Below are 18499 nucleotides of genomic sequence, written 5' to 3' on the forward strand. Positions count from 1 at the left end.
CTCCGCGCAACTCGTCACTTGCGCTCAATCAGATCGATCAGGTCAGGTCGAGGTGACCATCACGGTTGTGTGCTCTCGTTGTCGTTCTCAACAGCCTACGAGAGTGTCTATTCACCTCATTATCCAATTTCCCTTGACTGCGACCGCAGCTCTTTGCAGCAGCCATGGCGGGCAATCCTCGCCCGCGCATACTCGACGACGAGTTCGACTTCAATGCCGGCGACCTCTCAAAACAGTTCGAGCAGTTGTTACGGACAAGAAGGCTCAATGAACTCGAGCAACAAGCCAGAAGCCCCCGATCATCTTCACCTCACCTCGCACCTCGGACATCTTCACACAACTCACACGCCCCCAACTCTCCACAACCCTCAGTCGCTCCAAGTTCACGATCATCACAACACCAACCACCAACCTACCCTAACTTCCGAAGTTACCCCATCGTCCCTTCACCTCCGCAAGATGGCCCGTCGCTGAGGTTTCGAAGCATGCTCCTGACGCTGTCCATGACCCCTGTCAAATACGAGAACCCAGGGCTACTGGACGAAGCCCTGACCCACGTGCCCATCGACAGAATCTACTCCGAGGCGGAGGAGGAGCACAATCTGTTAAAAGGACTGGCTGCCTCGAAAGGTGACAATGTCAAGCCCGAATGGGGCTATCTGGACTGCGTGATCAGATCGCTGCTCAGGTATGTAACTGCCCAAGACCACTGCTTTCGATGATTTCTGACAAGATCTGCAGGTGGTTCAAGCGCTCTTTCTTTTCATTTGTCAACAATCCTCCGTGCCAACGATGCCACGGCGCCACTGTCGCTCGCGGGCAGACTCCTCCCACCTCCGATGAAGTCGCCCGTGGGGCAACAAAGACGGAACTATACCAGTGCACAGGTCTCGGTTGCCAGGCTTTCGAGAGATTCCCCCGATACGGTGAAGTCTGGACACTACTGGAGACTCGGAGAGGACGGGCAGGCGAGTTCGCCAACTGCTTCAGTATGCTGTGTCGTGCTGCCGGTGCCAGGGTGCGCTGGGTGTGGAACAGTGAGGACCATGTCTGGACTGAGGTCTACAGCGATCATCAACGAAGGTGGATCCATGTCGACCCTTGTGAAGAGATGTGGGATAACCCTAGAGTATACACTGAAGGTGAGTCAAATGCCTGTTTCCATTGGCAAGGGCCACAGTGCTGACTTTGTTGGCTTAAGGCTGGAATCGCAAGATTGCCTATTGCATTGCCTTCTCAAATGATGGTGCGACCGACGTCACCCGACGCTATGTCCGCAGCTCTCGCTACCAGCTACCCAGGACTCGTTGTCCCGAAGAGGTCCTCCTTTGGATTATGCATGAAATACGCAAGGTTCGGAGGGAAAACATGGACAAATCCGTCAGAGCACAGTTGATGCGCGAAGACGAAAGGGAAGAGAGGGAGCTGCGCAGCTACGTTGCCCATTCCTTAGCTAACGACGTGATCAACTCTATGCCTGGCGCAGTCGATTCCCAGCATCCTGATGAGGTCAAGCGTCCCGTTGACCCACAGTCACAACAAGAGGAGGTTGGCCAGTGGCCTCAGCAACACATGGATCAGCCAGGCCGTCGGTGATGTCTCTGCAAGCAACTCGATCACCTACCACGATATCTCCAACCTTTCATATCTCCTATGAGCTTTGCACGATTACGCTGTCACGTCTGGTCTGATGATTACCTCCCCACTATTCGATGAGGAATGTTTCTTTTCGTTCAGCATGCACGGGACAGGCGCTTTGTGTTGTAGTCCGGTTTACACTGCATTTACTGGCGGGCAAAGCAAATTCAAGCCTTGAAGAGTGGGAACGGGGCGAAGTCAGGATACTCAATTTCTATGCATTTATGCGTGGTCGGTGCAGTGCGGTTGCATCTACATATATTACATGCTATTGGGTCAGCAGAAGGCTGCTGTTACGACAAAAGGAATCAACGGCGTTATGTTGTCACGAGCGAGAGGCCTTCTGAGATATTGTCTACACATCTTGTGGGGTGTTTACCTTGCCATGTGTTGGATAGGTACTGGCATCCGGGGACGACCGGCTTCGCAGGAAGAACGAAGGACAGAGGAGATATACCCGGCAGGCAAAGAAGAAATACACCAGTTTTGTGTATCGTCAAACCACAGGATCTGCTTGTGCCATCCCTTTAGTGCCCTCATCACTCCTGCCCTCCTGCGACGGTGTACGTAGGCAATGCGCCTCTTGGACGAACGACCGGTGTAGACAGCTACAAAGTCGTCGTAATCTTATCTCTTAATTGGCGGATGAGCTCCACCAGGCCGCACTTGCGAAATGGACTGGCGGCGCGAATACAGTAGCTTTCCATTCTCTAGACTATGCACACAGTACTCCGTACGGACTACTATTCACATGAAGCCTATTATAGCCTCTTGAGCAATATCTGCAGACAGATGTCGGCATGGGACGAGTGACAAGTGGCTTCTATGTCCTTTTCATCTACAGTACAGGACCAGCTTAGTCATTCCATTGCTCCATGGCTGCCTTCCTTCCTTCCTTCCTTCCTTGCTCGTTCACGAAAACGCCCAGTCGGGATGCACGCTTACTTAGACATCCCACTCTTGGCCGCCGTCGAAGCGGGGGACTCGGTCGATATCGTAGATCGGTCGCTCAACGATGATGACTTCGATGTTTGAGCTTGCGGTTGTGTCTGTATTCGTGGTCGTGGTTGTGGTCGTGCCCGTGCGTGTGGATAGGTCCCCCTCGCCTTCGCGGATCCCGTTCGTGAGCGCGGCTGAGTCGGCTGCAACTGCTGAGAGTGCCTTGGAAGTAGAGAGAGGGGTGAGAGAAGCTGTCGTGGCGACGAGTGGTGGTGCAGGGCCTATTACCGCGATGCCGAGGATGGAATGATACTCGAACGTGGTCCAGTGGGACCAGGGGCGTCGAGGCCCCGGTGTCGTCTCGAGTGCTGTGGTGGTCGCGGTCGCGGTCGCGGTCGCGGTCGTCTGCTCCGCGGGATCTGATAAGGCGGTACCGTGCTCGTGCTCGTGCTCGTGCTCACGGTCACCGCGTCGCATGAGTGCAAGGGTGTCGGCTCCTTCAGGGCCATCTAGCTCCATGTTGTCGGCTTCATCTTCGTCTTCGTCTTCGCCCCTTTCTGCGTGGTGACTGTTTGGTGCATCAAGGTCAATCATCTCCCAGTCCTCGCCTCCCGCGTTCTTGAATCTGCGCACGAATCTGCCAAGGCCAGTCTCGCGCTCTTGCGGCCGGATCTCGTCACCGGCCCCGGTGTTTCGTTTCCTCTTCCTGCTCCGGTCGTGGTCCTGGTGCTGCGACGTGGTGCGCGACGTGTGTGCATCCCCAGACTGCTTTGCGGCGGCGTTGGTCACCGGCTCGAGTACATCGTAACGCCCCAGACGGCCAATCCTCTCGGCACCACCATCAGGGACAACGCGATTTGACACGTCGTTGCCCTTCGTGATTCTCTTTTCGTGGCCTCCGTGCTGGTGTTGCGGGAAGTCCCTTGACACATCTAGCATGACGATCCAAGTGCTTCCGTATAGCCACAGCCTGGCGCCCTTCTTGGGCACGTCCCCACAATCCCAAAAACAACCGACTACTCGGTCCTTGATCCTCGTGAATGCATCAGGTAAGAATTGGGAGGAGTTGCGCCGCGACCAATCAGAAAGAGTCGAGGACAAGACGTCGAATTCCGTAATTTGATGTCTGGCCGTTACGGCGAGGAGTTTCATCGCGGCAGGAGAGGGCAGCTCCTGCGCCACGGGGTGGGGATTGTGCCGTGTGGCATGGAGACCGAGGTTATCGTGCCTAGAATGCGTCGGGACGACGGGGCAGGGCCGGAATATTAGTGCCAAGATGGCGGAGTCGAGCTGTGGGAGGGACGAGCCCGAGGGATTGCGGATCCATTTCTGCGCGTGGATGACTGGGGAAGAGGAATCGTCGTCGTCTTGGTCCGTCGAAGTTGTGGAGGATGACGACGCCGAAGACGCCGAGTCGGCAGACCGATCCGATCCTGGCGAGTCGATGAAATTGAGATCCTCGTGTCCTTCGAGGACCCAGACTTCGATCGCGCCAGACAAGTCTCCTACCGCGAACGCCCGACTGTCGCTTGAGAAGGCAGTTTGAGTGATTGTCCGGCCGTACGTGCCTAGCGCCGAAGGAGACAAGGGTCGGGATTTTCGGTAGAGTTTGACGACTTTCTCGTGGATGGTCGGGTGGTCCTTGGGATCTGGAGATGCAGTGATCTTGACGAGTGCCACGGCGTTGTCTTTCCGGATGGCAAACAGCCATTTTCCGTCAGGGGAAAACCCAACTTGTCTCGCGCCTAGACGAACGATCGAGGGCGGGAGGTCGATTTGTCGGCTACGAAGGCCGGGGTTTCCCGACGCATGGGGCTTTCGCAGCTGGAACAGCTTGACGCTGGTGAGGGTAGCGGCAACAATGAACTGGCCGTCTTCTGAGACCTGAGCGTGCTGAATACTCTCATCGCCTTGCAAGCTCAGTCTGGCCAGATTCTGATAATGCGGACCCGCGGCGCCTTCAGACCTGTCGTCGGGTGGTAAACCTCGATACTTTGCAACGTAATAAACGACAATTTCCCGATCCCACCAGGATATGCACAACCTTGAAGCAGCTGATGCTGAGACCTGAGACCTTTGCGGAAGATGCGGAAGTGTGCGATGATACTCGGTCTGTGATCGGCGGATGGGGACAACGACAGGCCGCGTATCCATCCCCCCTGAAACCAAAACGCTCAAATCCTTGCTCTCGAAGCTGGCGGCGCATTTGACGTCGTGCTGGTGGTAGCGCTTGTGAGCGACTTCGGCCCATCTCGTTCTTTGCGTGCCTGAGTGAATGGGAACTTGCTTGTAGACCACCGTTCTCCGATCGACGCCGACGGAAAAGATGGTGTCTCCAGAGGCGCTGAAAGCAATGTCGAGGATGTCGGCTTTGTGGCTGCTCAGCCGCTGAGCGAGCGAGTAGTTTTTCGAATCCCAGATCTTCAGTTCGCCTGAGGAATCGCCCGAGACAACCGTCCCATCAGGCAGACACTTGACACTCCATACCACGGAATTGTTGCTTCCTTCGGCCGGTTTCCCTAAACTCATATTCCGGATGATTCTTCTGCTTGGTACGTCGATGACCCTGATCGTGCTGTCTTCGTAGCCAGCGACAAGAGTGTCGCGGTCTCGCCAAGCCAGACTGAGAACCTTGGGCTTCTTGACAGGGGGTTGCGCTAGGACTCGAGCATATCGCAGATCGTCATCTTCAGTTGAGAAGAGAACTATCGTGCCATCCGAGCATCCTGCCGCAAGCAACTGTGAACCTGCACCAGGGAGGAGCGTGTCCGGCGCTTTGTTGGCTTTGATCTGTGGTTGTGGTGCAAAACACCAGATATCCCCGAAATTTCCCTCTGCTTTCCTCCTGGGCATCCCCGTACATAGGTCCCACTCAGTGATTGCAGTCGACCCGCCCGTGCTGAACAGCCGTAGTGGTCCGCTCGAGTACTTCTGTCCATCGGACCTTTCATCTCCGTCCACAACCAAGTCCTGCGTCCATGCAAGCTGCTCTATCGTTGTGTTCTTGCTTCCCTTGAGAATGACCTCTTGTAGCCAGAGCCCATTTGATGGGTTCCATATCTCAATGTCACCATTGTTACGACCGAGGGCGAGACGGAGGTCAGGAGGCGTTCTCTTTTTTGGGTCGGAAAGGTGTGAGAATGCAAGGGCATTAATAGGTTGTGGAGGATATTGGACAAAGCGACATCTGTGGATATCCATGGTCGAACGTCAGCAGGGTTGTTGGCAGTGAAGGAGGCTCGCTGCCATTGTTTTGGCCAGTGGAAGGGTCGTCAAATGTCTGCTGCGCCCTCAGAAAAAAAAGTTGCTGGCGCTCGGTAGTAACGAATCCCTCGGGGCTTATCGATAAGCTTAAATCGGATACTCACTCCGCACTTTCTTCAACGCTACTGGGCTCGCACCGGATGCATCTCCCATTGACGCACCACCGATACATATGCAGGGTTTGATATCTCTACCTAGGTACTCGTACTCGCCAACAGAAACCCCAGAAATCATCCAACCGAGGGTCAAGGTTTTGGTATCTTTGTCAGCCCTGTCTTACGACCGAACACTGCTCGGGGCCACGCTCGGCGCAGCTTACTCCGCTGGGGATTATATTCCAGAAGGGACGTGGTTGAGTGTCGTGAGGGCTATGATACCCTCGAGGCCGAACGACCGGCGCACCAGAATGGACCTCTGCAGGCAGCATAGCACGTAACACGCCGCCTTGGCGCGGAATAGTGACGATGTCGACGCTGATAAACTACAATCAGGCGACGTTTAAAGACCATCCGGAACCCAACAAACGCCGGCTACAGGAATTGCAACACTCAGCTGCAAGAGCGCACGCCGCAAGAGTAGCATACTGGCGGAAGAGAGGCGTTCAGTCAGTCAAGTCGAGGGCCGCCGAGCACAGGCAGCGTCAGGACGATGGCACCTCTAATGCGTCGACCGAGTCCACCATTCATGTGAAGCAGGAGTGCAACAGCGTTGTCGTCCCCAAACTAGCTCGACTTCCCGTATCCAGTCTCTTCGACCCGTTCGATGCCATCCCCATTGCACAAAATGCCGATGTTGTGGCAGCTATTGATCACTGTATCAATTCGTCCGTCCCCCTACCCTGCAGCCTGTGCTGACCAGCTACAGATATCAACAAGTGGGCCCCTTCGCAAAGACCCGGTCTGAAATATCAGACGAAGGATAACCCACTTATCAGAGATGCTTTCCCAGCAGGGCTCCAGAATGTGGAACTTTTCGAAGCAATTGTAGCCCTCTGCCTGAGTTTTAAGGCCGCAGCTCAAAATTTTGAGCCTCGCGTGTGCAGTCGGTCTCTCTACCATAAAGGCCAGGCACTCTCCGGGATCCGGAACAAACTGACCTCTGGCTGGGTCGACGAAGCAGTTATACTGGCAACAGTGTTTCTGATGATCATTGACGTAAGGCTTTGTCCGAGTGACTGCCCCTGCAACGCTGACGGCTCTAGAATGTTTTTCTGGACATTCAGGCTTACGAAACTCATCTGCATGGGCTCCGAAAGATGGCAAAAGCTTCAAGGTTGCAAGCAACAGAGAGCCGTCCGGGGGCTCTCTGCTGTCGTTCATAGCATGGTACGTGGTCAAGCTCTGAGTGAGCCCCTTCCCGAAGCTGATCCGGCTATGAAGGGCGGAATCCAATGCATTGCTGCTGTTCGGCGATCGTATTTCCTTGCACAGGTCGGTCACAAGCGGCGCTTGTCTAGAATATCCGAGCCAGCCGTTTCCCAGCACCCTTACAATCGTCATCGGCACTCTGACACCCGGCTTTCAGACTCTGGCATCCGACGGTCAACTTTCAGTGGAAGTCCTCTCCAATCTTGCGAAAACAGTTCATTGGTCTCGCTGCATAGACCCAGAACCAGGCCAAAGTCCGAGCGGGACCGACCAAGCATTCCTGATGACCTTCGATCCGCGGGCAAACAGCGCGGACCTCATGAGATTGTGCCGAATTGCTGGCAAGGACTGTGCAGTGGAGAGAGCAGTCTGCAAGGCTGTCTACGTCTACCATGCTAATCTGCTGGGATGGACGTGTCGATGTTCCGGTTACCGGCGGGTGGTCGAAGAGCTGGGGACCGCTCTCCGCCGTTGGGATTTCCACAAGACGTGGGACAAAGACTTATGGAAGTGGCTAGCTCTTGTAACAGCCAATGCCGCCCGGCGTGGGAAGCTGCAGCATTTGCAGACGGAAGTGATGACAAGCTTATTTGCTTCAAGCGGCTCGGGGCAGGACTGGAAGTCCGTGCAGACGGCAACTAAAAAGTTCTTGTACCACAGCGCGCTGAGCCAGGAATGGGAAATCTGTTGGCACATGGCTCATGCATCGACCGCATGATACTAGCTAACGATAGCGGAAGACCGGCCGTTCCAGTTTATGGCAGAGACGGGGCCGCCAGGACGTGCGCACATCCCCTCAGTGGGTATTCGCAGTGCTTTAGCCCTTGACTGTAGTAGAGTGGCAGCACCCGACAAATCAGGCTGCCAGCTGATTGTATATCTCTCGCACCTGGAGGGATGGAAAGCCGCGCTGTACACTGCGTATTTCTTCAGGATGCTGTACTCCGTACCAAGTATGCTCAACCTGTGCTCGCCGGGTTCGCCGCCTCAGGCGCGTGTCATCGGGCAACACGCGTTGCCGCTTTTGCCGTATCGTATTTGCGCTCCGGCAGCCCGCATTTAGAGTCCAAACGCTCCTCGTATCCTCATCTCTGTCATAACGTTTCAGTCCTGTAGCCTCTAGTAGCGCGGACGATGATTCTTGTTGTTCTAGCTGTTCCAGTGCACTATCGCGTCTTTCCTCGACGATCTCTATAATTGAAAAGACATCTGCAAGATGAGCGAAGTTGAGACAACCCCGTAAGACCGACTGGCTCAATCCATGGTCGAAGCGCGCTCCTAACCGACATCACAGAACTGATGGGAAAATGGTCAAGCGAGCGTGCACAGAATGTCGGCAACAAAAGGTACGGAAATGCAGATACCGACCTCTCCGCGATAGTAATTGCTCGCCCACAGGCAAAATGCGACGCATATTTGGACCCCAACAAGCCCTGCTCGAGATGTCGGAAGATGCAAAGGGAGTGTACCGTCTCAGAACCGTTCAAACGAGAACACAAGCGCAAGTACGTGTGCTAGCCTTCATTCCGACTCTGCCAGCGATGTGTACTCACGGAGGCATGTCTACAGGCGAATTTCCGAGCTTGAGCAGCAGACAGACGAGCTCCAAGAACGCCTCCGAGCTTCGAGTCAACCAGAATCTGCCAAATTGCCTGGGTCCTCCTGGGCTGCTGTCAATGACTTGCCACCCGCCAATACCGACAGCGACAGCCGCCTAGCGTCGGTTGCGCCTTTCTTCACCCAGGATACGATAGCGCCGGTGTCGTTCCGATCCTTCTCCCGAACAGCCGTAGAGTCACTCCAGACGCCTGAGAGTCTACCTCGTGATTTCCAGTCTTCGGGTGCCTTGCCGAGAACTATAGACGGACATACTGTCGATTCGAAGGACATTGAAGCCCTGTTTCAGCTGTGAGTCTTTGTAGGCAATCACGTAGGCAACTGGCTGACTCGGAACAGTTATTTTCGGGACTATGCAGGCCTTCTACCTATCCTCGATCCGTCAATCACACCCGACGGATACTATAAACTCTCCCCTTTCCTCTTCTGGGCGGTGATCGGAGCGTCTTGTCGAACATACTCGAAGAATCCTACGCTGCTTTCTGTATTGCCGCTGAAGGTCCAGACGATGGCTCTAATGTCCCTAAACTGCCCTCAAGTCACGTTGCCCATTGTGCAAGGAATGTTGCTCCTCCTTCATTGGCCGTTTCCGAAGACAAATCATGGGCACGACTTGACGTTCCCACTATCTGCTGCTGTCCTACATATGGCAATGCAAATCGGACTACACCTACCGGTTGCAAGCCAAGAATTCAGTAAGAGCCGGGTCAAACTCACCGAAGAAGACCTCAGGATACGTGCTGAGACGTGGGGATATTGCACACTTATCTATCAGCGGTACAGGTTGCAGCCGGTCCACGAGCGTTGCATTGGCTAATCTCTGGTGTTCAGGTTTTGCTGGTATAAGGGCAATCCGGCAACTCCAATGTTAGACGTCCCTCATGACCTCGAGCAACGACGAGAACTATTCCAGAGAATATCTCCAAAGTTGAAGTTCGAACTAAAATTGCAGGATGTCGTCACGAGATGCTGCATAGCCGTGGCCCAGAACGGCCTTCGCAATATGACGGCCGAGCACGAAAGATCTCTGGATACTTTGCTGAACGTTTTCCTGGCCCAGATCATCAGTGTGGGACTTGAATGCGCCTCCGAACTCCACCACCTCTACGTACAAGTCGCCACATTGGTCGTTCAAGCGTTCAACTTATGGAAGAGCCCAGCTGCGCAAGATCCTACAGCCCTTTACGATCTCTGTGTGTCGTGTTGCCGAGTTATCGAATCCTTCGAGGCTCTAGACAAGTCCGGACATATCTGCCTGTCGGCGTCGGGGATTTACTTCATATACAGCGTGATGTTGCCCAGCCACATTCTTCTGCGACTGCTCAAGACGTCCTTCGGCCGGTACATCAACGTCGAAAGAGCCAGATCTGCCCTTTTTCTCGGAATCAGTCTCCACAAGAAGATGAGCGTGCAGAATGACGATGTGCCAGCACGTAATGGTATGGCTCTCACTCAGCTCTGGAATAGTGCGCATGTTTTCAAAAGACAAAATGGGACTGAAGCGGTCGCCCTGCGCATTCGCAGTCGGCTGACGGGTAGCATTGTGCTTGATGGCGTTGTCTGGTGGCGCGAGGAGTTTGGAGGCTTCATGGGCGTCTATCCACCGCCATTGTGTGACCATCGGAACGGTATGGCCAACAATCCTCGCCCCCTGGGAATACTTTACTGACAGTTAGGGAAGAGGAAGCCCCTCGAAGTGATTCGGCTGCAGGGTCTAATGAGACTGCTATTCCCGAGAGTGCGATGACTTCGGCAATAAGGCCCGACTATTCGACATTCATGGACGACCCTATGCTGACCGAATTTGGCTGGCCTGTCTCCGACGATATCTTTTCGTCGATCTGGATCGAGGGCCAAGTACCTGCGACATGAAGGCAACGCTTACAGCCTCCCAGAACTTCAACATTGACATCTCGGCTAATATCGAGAGATGTCCCAGTCAATGTCGCCGAGCACGGCAGGCAACCAGAGCACTTTCCCGGTTCCGGTTCCCCAGTACTCCGTACGCGCAGGCGAAGACGCTACGAAATGGCGAGCCCGGTACCGGTCTCGCTTAGTCCTCCTAGACATGAGCCACCCAGTCACGGACAATAGGGAGACCGACTACTCAGAAGCTGATGCTATGATCTCCGGTACAGGGGTACCGACAAATTCTCAGGTTACGAGCCAATCCCTGCGGAGATAAGCGCGGACACATATTCGTAACCTCCTTGTCTAAAGTCAAGTACGATGTAACAGTCAACCCGACCTTTCACTCACTTCAACGAGCGAGGCAGGACCTCCAAGCGTCGGAGCAGTATTGGGCAACCGATGGCTCAGCAATATGTTCCTCTTGGCTACGAGGCAAAAAGTATATAGGTGGATGCATGGTGCAGCGGAAGGTCTGTGAGCGGGCGAGTGGGTGGTAACCTATGAGAATAGGTGGTAACAAGTTTCTTGATGGCCACCAAGGAGTGGCAGGAGTGGATAACGTTCTGATAGCAGAAGGGGCAGAACTACGGCGAAGAGCACGAAATACTCAACATATTGCCACAAATGTGTTCGTAACCAGTGATGGCGGCAACGTGGACAGCAGATCGCCGGGACTGACTAACTTTTCATGGCAAATCTGAGCAAATACCTCTTCAGGTTGCGTGCATCTGGGCCACGAGGGAAGGAAGCGTCAGCATGTGAAACTCACTACAGTACAAATTGGGTCCTGGTGGTCTCGCACTTGGCCGAGAAAGTTCCACGGCGTCCATGCATATCTTGGTCAGCCAATGGCCAGAGATGGTGGTCTCTGATAAAGGATGTTCGATAATGCCGCAAAAGTACCTGTTCTAGCATGGGTGCCATGGCCAGCGGAGTGTAAGAGAGATATTTCCACGAGACGGCCGTCAAAGGGCTCTCCGGGAGGGGTTTGGGTTGTGATTTATGCTGCTTGACTTTGCCTATACTCACCACCGGAGACGGGCACGTTGTTCGTGATAGGGGAAGAGAAGGAAGAGAAGGAGGGCCCAGTACGACGAGTACGAGGGATGCAGCAGTAATGCTCCGTAGTGGGGGATTAGTTAAATCGCCAGTGCGGCCCCCAAGCCGCCGGCCGCTAAAAGCTAAGGTACGGTCCTGTATGTCACGTGCAGAGAGTCCAGCAAGCATAAGGTTGACGTAGCGATTACACAGTAGTAAATCGTTGGGCACCCGGCTGTTTAAACAGCTCAACGCCTAAGTTACAGGTAGGGCCCGAGGGGCACCGGGGGCACCTACCCCAGTAGGTAGCCGACCTCTGAGGCCGTCCGTGCACCTGCCCTGACAATTCACTTTTAGCAGCGGATCACCAGCACAACCACAAACACGCGGGGAAGCAAAAATAACAAAACCTCAGTCACCACCGTCATCCAGCCTTCAGCCATTTCAGCCCTTTCGGCCCTCATCTCCCTCAGATATCCTTAGCCTCCAGACCGCCGACAAACAGCTGCTCGCCTACACCTGTTCTGCCACTTCCCTGCCTGCAAGATAGCAACAGGCTACGGTCGTCTTCGCTGCGTTTGCGCCCGCCGCAAGCCCGGCCTCGCACCGAGCGTGCCTATTGGTAAGTTTGCCCAATCTCTTGGTCCCTTGGAGGTTTCTTGCTCGCGACGGCCATGCCATGGACCCCGACCCCAACAGCTCTGCACCACCCACCACCGGCAAGCCCTTGCAAAAGTTGGTCACGTAAGAGGCGGCGGTATCACTCATCCCTGTCCCTCGCCCAATCCTAGCCACCGCATCATCCAGAATGAAATGAACTTCCGCTTTCTGTCTGCGAATGGCAACGGCTCCTGAGCCATGCGCCAGACGTGCTGTAACCCTTCCACAAAATACACCACTACTTGATTTTCTAGAAGTCTCGATCTCTCCCACCCGGATTGGCCATCCCCTCTCGCCCCTATATCCGTCCCATCCGCCGATGGCGAACCCACCTCGTACACTGTTGAACCCTGGCTTACTTAAACAGCGACAGCAAAACTCGCATCCTGTGTCTGCCGGTGTCCGATTTGACGTCGCTCGCTAGCCGGGTCATCCGTATTCCCGTCCTGACGACTACAAGTTTCAGCCGTGCTCCAGCCTCACTCAATTTCAACGACATCATCCTTCTCCGGCACACTGTCCGCTCACGACAAAGCCTCGAAAATCATGGAAATGGCCTGTCTTTGCGCCTGTCTTTGAACCCTCTCCACCCACTGTTCTTGAGCGTTCAACATGCGCTCTAGTAACTTGCTTAAACGGGCGCACAGCCACAATAAGCAGACACTTTCTAGTCTGCTTCACTCGAGAGGCACCTCGCCACACCCCCAGCCTGACACGATCTCCGGCCACAAGCTGATCGAGGAAGAGACTAATCCAAATTATAAACCGGAGCACTGGTACCCCGCGAGAATTGGCGAGGTCCTAAACCATCGCTATGAGCTTCTTGTCAAACTCGGCTATGGCATGACGGCGACTGTCTGGCTCGCCAAAAACATCCATGCGTGAGTGCCTGGCGAAATGCAGGTTGGACTCCTTCTGGTCTAACGCGCTTTACAGTGACGGTCAGTCCGGAAACCGGAAATATGTCACCATCAAAATCAACGTCAACACGCTCGGCGAGGACTTTCAGAAGGGCAGACGCGCAATCGCAGAGAAGCTTTTCTCGGCAAATCCTCAGCATCCGGGATATGCGCACGTCCGATTCATGCTCGACACATTCCGGGCTACTACTAAATATGGCGATCATCTGTGCATCGTCTACGACGTCCTCCGGGAACCCATTGACTTGTGCATGAAGAAGTTCCCCGGCAGTCGCTTCAGCTGTGGAAAACTTCGAGTCCTGCTACCTGCTCTCCTCAAAGGACTTGACTACATGCACTCCGAATGCCACGTGGTCCATACCGATCTGAAGCCGGACAATATCATGATGGGCTTGGGCGACCCTAACCTTCTCGACCACTTTGTTCAACACGAACATGACCATCCGTCACCGAGAAAAGCACCAGACAGCCATGGACGAATCATCTATACATCATGCAGTGACTTCGGCGAGTCACCGACGGAGGCGGTCATTGCCTCGGCCAAGATTACAGACATCGGTCTCGCAGCTTGGGGAGACGAGAAGAACACCAAGCCCATCCAATCGAATGTCTTCATGGCACCTGAGGTAATCCTTCAGGCAGGGTGGTCGTACCCAGCAGATATCTGGAATCTTGGCGTGATGCTGTGGGACTTGGTGGAAAACATTGGATTGTTTGACTCAATAAGCACAGAGCCCGATCACTATCGTCCGGAGCAGCATTTGGGCTTGATGATAGCCCTGCTGGGTCCTCCGCCGAAGGAGTTTCTGGCCCGATGTGCGAAGGCAAAGTGGTACTTCGATGCCGATGGCCAATTCAAATACCCCAAATATGTGGCCGAGGATTGCAAGTTTGAACATTCCATCCACCGGATGAATGCGGAGGAGAAGGATCTATTCATCGATATGGCGAAGAAGATGTTGACGTGGGTTCCTGAAGAGCGCTGGACTGCGAAACAGTTGCTTGAGCACCCGTTTTTGACGAAGGAACGAGAATGTTATTGGGACACACCAAGCCTCAGTAGGGCCTCAACAGCATCGGTGGGTTCTCTGATACCTTCACGTCAGGGTACACCCGGACTCGGACCAACGTCGGTACCAAATGGTTCAATCCATCATTCAAGCCTACCAGTGAGACTTCTGGAGCTGGTACCGTCGCTCGCGTCGTCCGACGCCACAGAGCCGAGACTCCAGAGACAGTCAACAAACGGGTCCTTGAAAGCGTCGGAGAACGACGAGAAGTCGACCTCTAGCTCGACTCTACCATTGAAGCCCAAGATGGAGACTCTCGCAGAGTCCAAAGGCGAAAGCAATGACGAGACGCTGCACAAGAAGCGTAGTGTCTCCGTCAACAAGTCGAATGAATCGTCCCAAGCCATGATCGATGCCATTCTCAACCGAGGCAAGAATCACGCTCCCAAAGCCCCAGCGAAGTAAAGCATAGCGTGTTGACGGGTACACCTGTACCTCGGCCATGATCAAAACCGGGGACCACTTAGTGCTTGAAAATAGTATTACACACTACAACGCGATTGTGTTACGCTCGAAAGGCGCATGACCCGAACGGGCGCGAGCAATGAAGCGGCATGACAACCGGGGTTGTATCTGCAGGCGATGCGAATGGGGCTCTCAGAGCTGGGTTATGCGAAGTCGAGTGGGCCTTTCCCGACCGTCTGTCGAATCCATTGTGCATCATAGCTAGCTTAATTGATACCCGAGCTTCAGTTCTGAACTCCTACCTTGGGCGGCGAGGTGCCTGCCACACTGCTCTTGCGAGTCGCCGAACAGTGGGTGGAGTGGATTGCTGTGCGCAATCCTTCTCAGAGGCTGCCTGATATGCCCGATCCAAGGACGAATCCGTCTTGAGTCAGTTGTCCAAGAGTCTTACCAATCCTGACATGCATCGCTGCCCCAGGACGGTAACGAACATTGTCCATTTTGGTGGCGGAGGCTGATTTCAGCAGGTGCTGGGGCATTGTGCCTACAGTAAATGAACAGTGTGGAGAGTCACTGCCAACTGACCGCGCCAAGGTTCGATCATCAGCTCGTGCAGCTAGATAACACTTCGACCTCACTCTGTCAATCTCCTCAGTACAACCATTCACACCCAGATGCTCGCGAATATGCCTCACGCCTGCAAGAAAACAGCCAGTTCGTTGACAACTTTCGAGTCGTCCTCCAACTTTCTTGAAACCCCTCGATTTGCCCGCTACCGCTGCCTTTTGACCTGCTGCGCCATGCTCATGCCAAAACTCGATGATGTGCCCCGCCATACGTCCTCCGATCCATGCCCTCTACAGTGAACTTGACTTCTTGACCACCTTGACGAATGACCCATCGTCGAAGCCCTTGTCGAGCCACTCGACTGCGCAAGTGCGCAGGATGTAATTTCCAAAAGTGGAGATATGCCTACAACGTCTCTCTTTGGCGTACGCCTGAGCTGGCAACCGGTCACGTTGTGCAAGAGACTGCAATCTGAACATCACTTTACTGGCCCTTTGAGCCCGCTCGGTGGAGAGCGAGACGGCTGTGCAGCTCGTAAAAATGGAATATATGACCCGGACGAGGCAGCCTCGGGGCGCGGACAGGCGAAAAGGCAAACACCATTTTCATCAGTTCTTTGATGCTTTAGGTTCAGGCTCGTCAGCCAATCTTGAAGAAACTACCGCAAGTCGCCTAGGCGAGGAAGTCGTCAGGTTCTGAATAGGATACTGATGATTACACACATGTGTTGCGGACTTCGTCAACGTACGGAATCTTGGGCTCATATCGCACTCGGTTGGATCAAATCAGTTGTTGCAATCGAATTTCCAGACACAATGGAGCCATCACGTCCGCTACTGGCACGCTCTGCCCTTCGAAAGGCAATAAACAACCCCATTGCCTGCGAAAGGCGCTTTTCTTCAATGGTGGACCCACGAGCGAATTTCGCTGCCATGTCTGGAGGAATTGACTTCTTGCTCTCATGCTTGCGCCACCTGCCTTCTCTGCTGGGCCGTTTTTGAGCAGGCAGATTGTGGATTTGAGCATTGTTTCTCGCATGGCATTGGGTGGACGCTTTTTGATTGTCGAAATGCTTCTCTGGATTCGCTGCCCCAGGTTATTCGCATTGCCCCTTATGGCAGGTTGATACATCGCTGAGTGAAAACGTCGCACCCGCTGCGCAAAGTTGGGTACCGGGAAAGGTAGCCCATAAATTGAGCGCGTCTCTGCTCAGAACCGAATTCCTTTCGATTTTTATATTATTTCAGAGACAGACAACAGAAGAGCCAGCGCCAGATCCAGAGCCAGAGAACTCTCGAGCGAGAGACACCAACGAGGCTAGCTTCAGCAGACAGATCTTCGTCTCGGCATCCAAGCATGTGGTGAGTAAGGCTTCTTCACCGGTCGTCTGGAAGGTCGTTAACGCCTCAACCGCAGCTTCGCCCACACCAGTCCTTTGCAAAGTTTCGCGGGTGGAAACGTGGCCCGCGCACAATTTGCACCTCACGGCCATGACGGACTACACGACCGCCGATACAACCTTGACCTGGCTGCGGACAACATGGCCCAGGAACACTGCCGGGACTTGAACCAGGCTGCATCCGACATGCCGCCCCTGACAATGCCATCAGGAGCTCCTCAAACCCACGGTCCAAGATTCGAAGTCTGGTATTGTTGCCATTGCCAGAAAGGCGGACCATTGAAAGCTGCCAACAACACGCATTGCCCTACATGTCACCGGATACGCTGCAGCAATTGCAAAAGCGAGTGGCTCCGCTGATCCATTGCAACGGGAGTACGCAGCATATCAGCCGTGCCGCGTCTCCGACAGCGATGTGAGAGCAGAGGGAGGGAGTGGTCAAGTTGCAGGGGAAACGGAGAACGCTGATCTCCCCTGTCACGACGACGGTGATGGTGGCCGTGGCGGTGGTGGGGTCCGTGCTGGGCAGGGTCCCGCTTTCAACAGGAGGCATTCTGCCCGGAACAGGGAGGGGATGGAGTTCAAGGTACTTTGGCAAAGGCGTTGTCGAATGCAGTGGTCATGATTGGTCTGTCTGTCTTGGTGCGTTGCGGTGGAGTTCAAGACTTCCGTTCGTCATGGTTATGGAATAGGGTCACGGTGCCGCAATGACATTCGTTTTCATTTTTGCTTTCTACATTACTTGCACGATGGACGCAGTAGCGGTGACTCTGGGCGCTATAAAGCATAGCCTGCTTAAATCTGTAGCCGTTGTTTGCATCTCCTCTCACTAATGATGCAACCACATACACCCCGTGATGAAGTGATGCGATGGTCCCGAGAATGCGTGCAAGGCGAAATGTGAGGCTGGTGCCCCGAGAGGCGAGGGAGTCGCGCTTCAAACCGGTGAGTCGAGCATTCAAGAGCCTAGAAGTTCGAGTTTCGAGTCTTGGGATGAGGCTGAAATAGGCCGGTCAGGCAGGCGGAGCAGCACAGAATGCGAGGTGGCGAAAGTACGGAGGACTACGGAGTACCGGGTACTTGTGGTGGTCTTGCGTCTCTGGGCTCGATCTCGGAACTTTGTAACACACCTGAAGATGACACAGCTCGACTCGACTCGACTTGACTGAGCCCTACAGAAATCACTCGACTCAGCCATTTCAAGGCTTGTCAACCCAATTACCTGAGCTCAGCTCGGTGTACAGTTCTTGTATGGCGTACACAATAGGGACTGTTCTCACAACCGTTGTATATATGTCTAATCGAGTACGGAGTACACAGTCGGAACTGCTTCTCATATTTGCTGAACGCCTTTCTGCTCGGATGGGCACGCTGGGCCAAGCTGCGATGGTCAGCAGCCCTGGGTCTACACAGATGGACGCGGCAAGAAAACCACGATCTGTCCTCCGCAAGGCCCCTATGACCGACATGAGGACACCACGACCGGCCTTGCGCAAAGCCCCTTCCACAGACCTGAAGACACCACGACCTGCCTCAGCGTAAGGCCCCTTTCACCACAGCCTTCACCCACCTCTTAATTAACCTCACGCCCCATATCCCATATACAGCGGAAGTAGTGGTCTTTGTCACTGCCTCTGCCCAGCCTGACCGGGTTCAGCTCCCCCAACCCGTCACCTTGATATCCATCAGAACCTTGCATTGTCA

At 54.3% G+C, this 18499-nt stretch overlaps 5 protein-coding genes across 5 annotated transcripts; 4 read left to right on the forward strand and 1 right to left on the reverse strand.

Moving 5' to 3' along the window:
• Nucleotides 1-164: 164 nt before the first annotated feature.
• On the forward strand, nt 165-1596 carry A1O7_01415 (peptide-N4-(N-acetyl-beta-glucosaminyl)asparagine amidase; the record flags this gene model as incomplete). The annotated part of the gene is made up of 3 exons (XM_007755452.1): nt 165-688; nt 742-1142; nt 1202-1596. 3 exons carry the CDS (start codon nt 165-167, stop codon nt 1594-1596), a joined length of 1320 nt encoding a protein of 439 aa, XP_007753642.1.
• Nucleotides 1597-2583: 987 nt separating this feature from the next.
• Nucleotides 2584-5778, reverse strand: A1O7_01416 (uncharacterized protein; the record flags this gene model as incomplete). Its single annotated transcript, XM_007755453.1, has 1 exon — nt 2584-5778. One exon carries the CDS (start codon nt 5776-5778, stop codon nt 2584-2586), a length of 3195 nt encoding a protein of 1064 aa, XP_007753643.1.
• A 527-nt stretch (nt 5779-6305) lies between these two features.
• On the forward strand, nt 6306-7926 carry A1O7_01417 (uncharacterized protein; the record flags this gene model as incomplete). Its single annotated transcript, XM_007755454.1, has 4 exons — nt 6306-6654; nt 6706-6995; nt 7043-7113; nt 7221-7926. 4 exons carry the CDS (start codon nt 6306-6308, stop codon nt 7924-7926), a joined length of 1416 nt encoding a protein of 471 aa, XP_007753644.1.
• Nucleotides 7927-8611: 685 nt separating this feature from the next.
• A1O7_01418 (uncharacterized protein) lies at nt 8612-10697 on the forward strand (the record flags this gene model as incomplete). The annotated part of the gene is made up of 5 exons (XM_007755455.1): nt 8612-8673; nt 8727-9116; nt 9165-9602; nt 9657-10453; nt 10507-10697. 5 exons carry the CDS (start codon nt 8612-8614, stop codon nt 10695-10697), a joined length of 1878 nt encoding a protein of 625 aa, XP_007753645.1.
• Nucleotides 10698-13046: 2349 nt separating this feature from the next.
• A1O7_01419 (CMGC/SRPK protein kinase) lies at nt 13047-14829 on the forward strand (the record flags this gene model as incomplete). The annotated part of the gene is made up of 2 exons (XM_007755456.1): nt 13047-13315; nt 13371-14829. The coding sequence occupies 2 exons, from the start codon at nt 13047-13049 to the stop codon at nt 14827-14829; spliced, it is 1728 nt and encodes a 575-aa protein (XP_007753646.1).
• Between the last annotated feature and the right edge of the window lie 3670 nt (nt 14830-18499).

Source organism: Cladophialophora yegresii (genome assembly GCF_000585515.1).
Source record: "Cladophialophora yegresii CBS 114405 chromosome Unknown aczIN-supercont1.1, whole genome shotgun sequence".
Classification (NCBI taxonomy): Eukaryota; Fungi; Ascomycota; class Eurotiomycetes; order Chaetothyriales; family Herpotrichiellaceae; genus Cladophialophora; species Cladophialophora yegresii.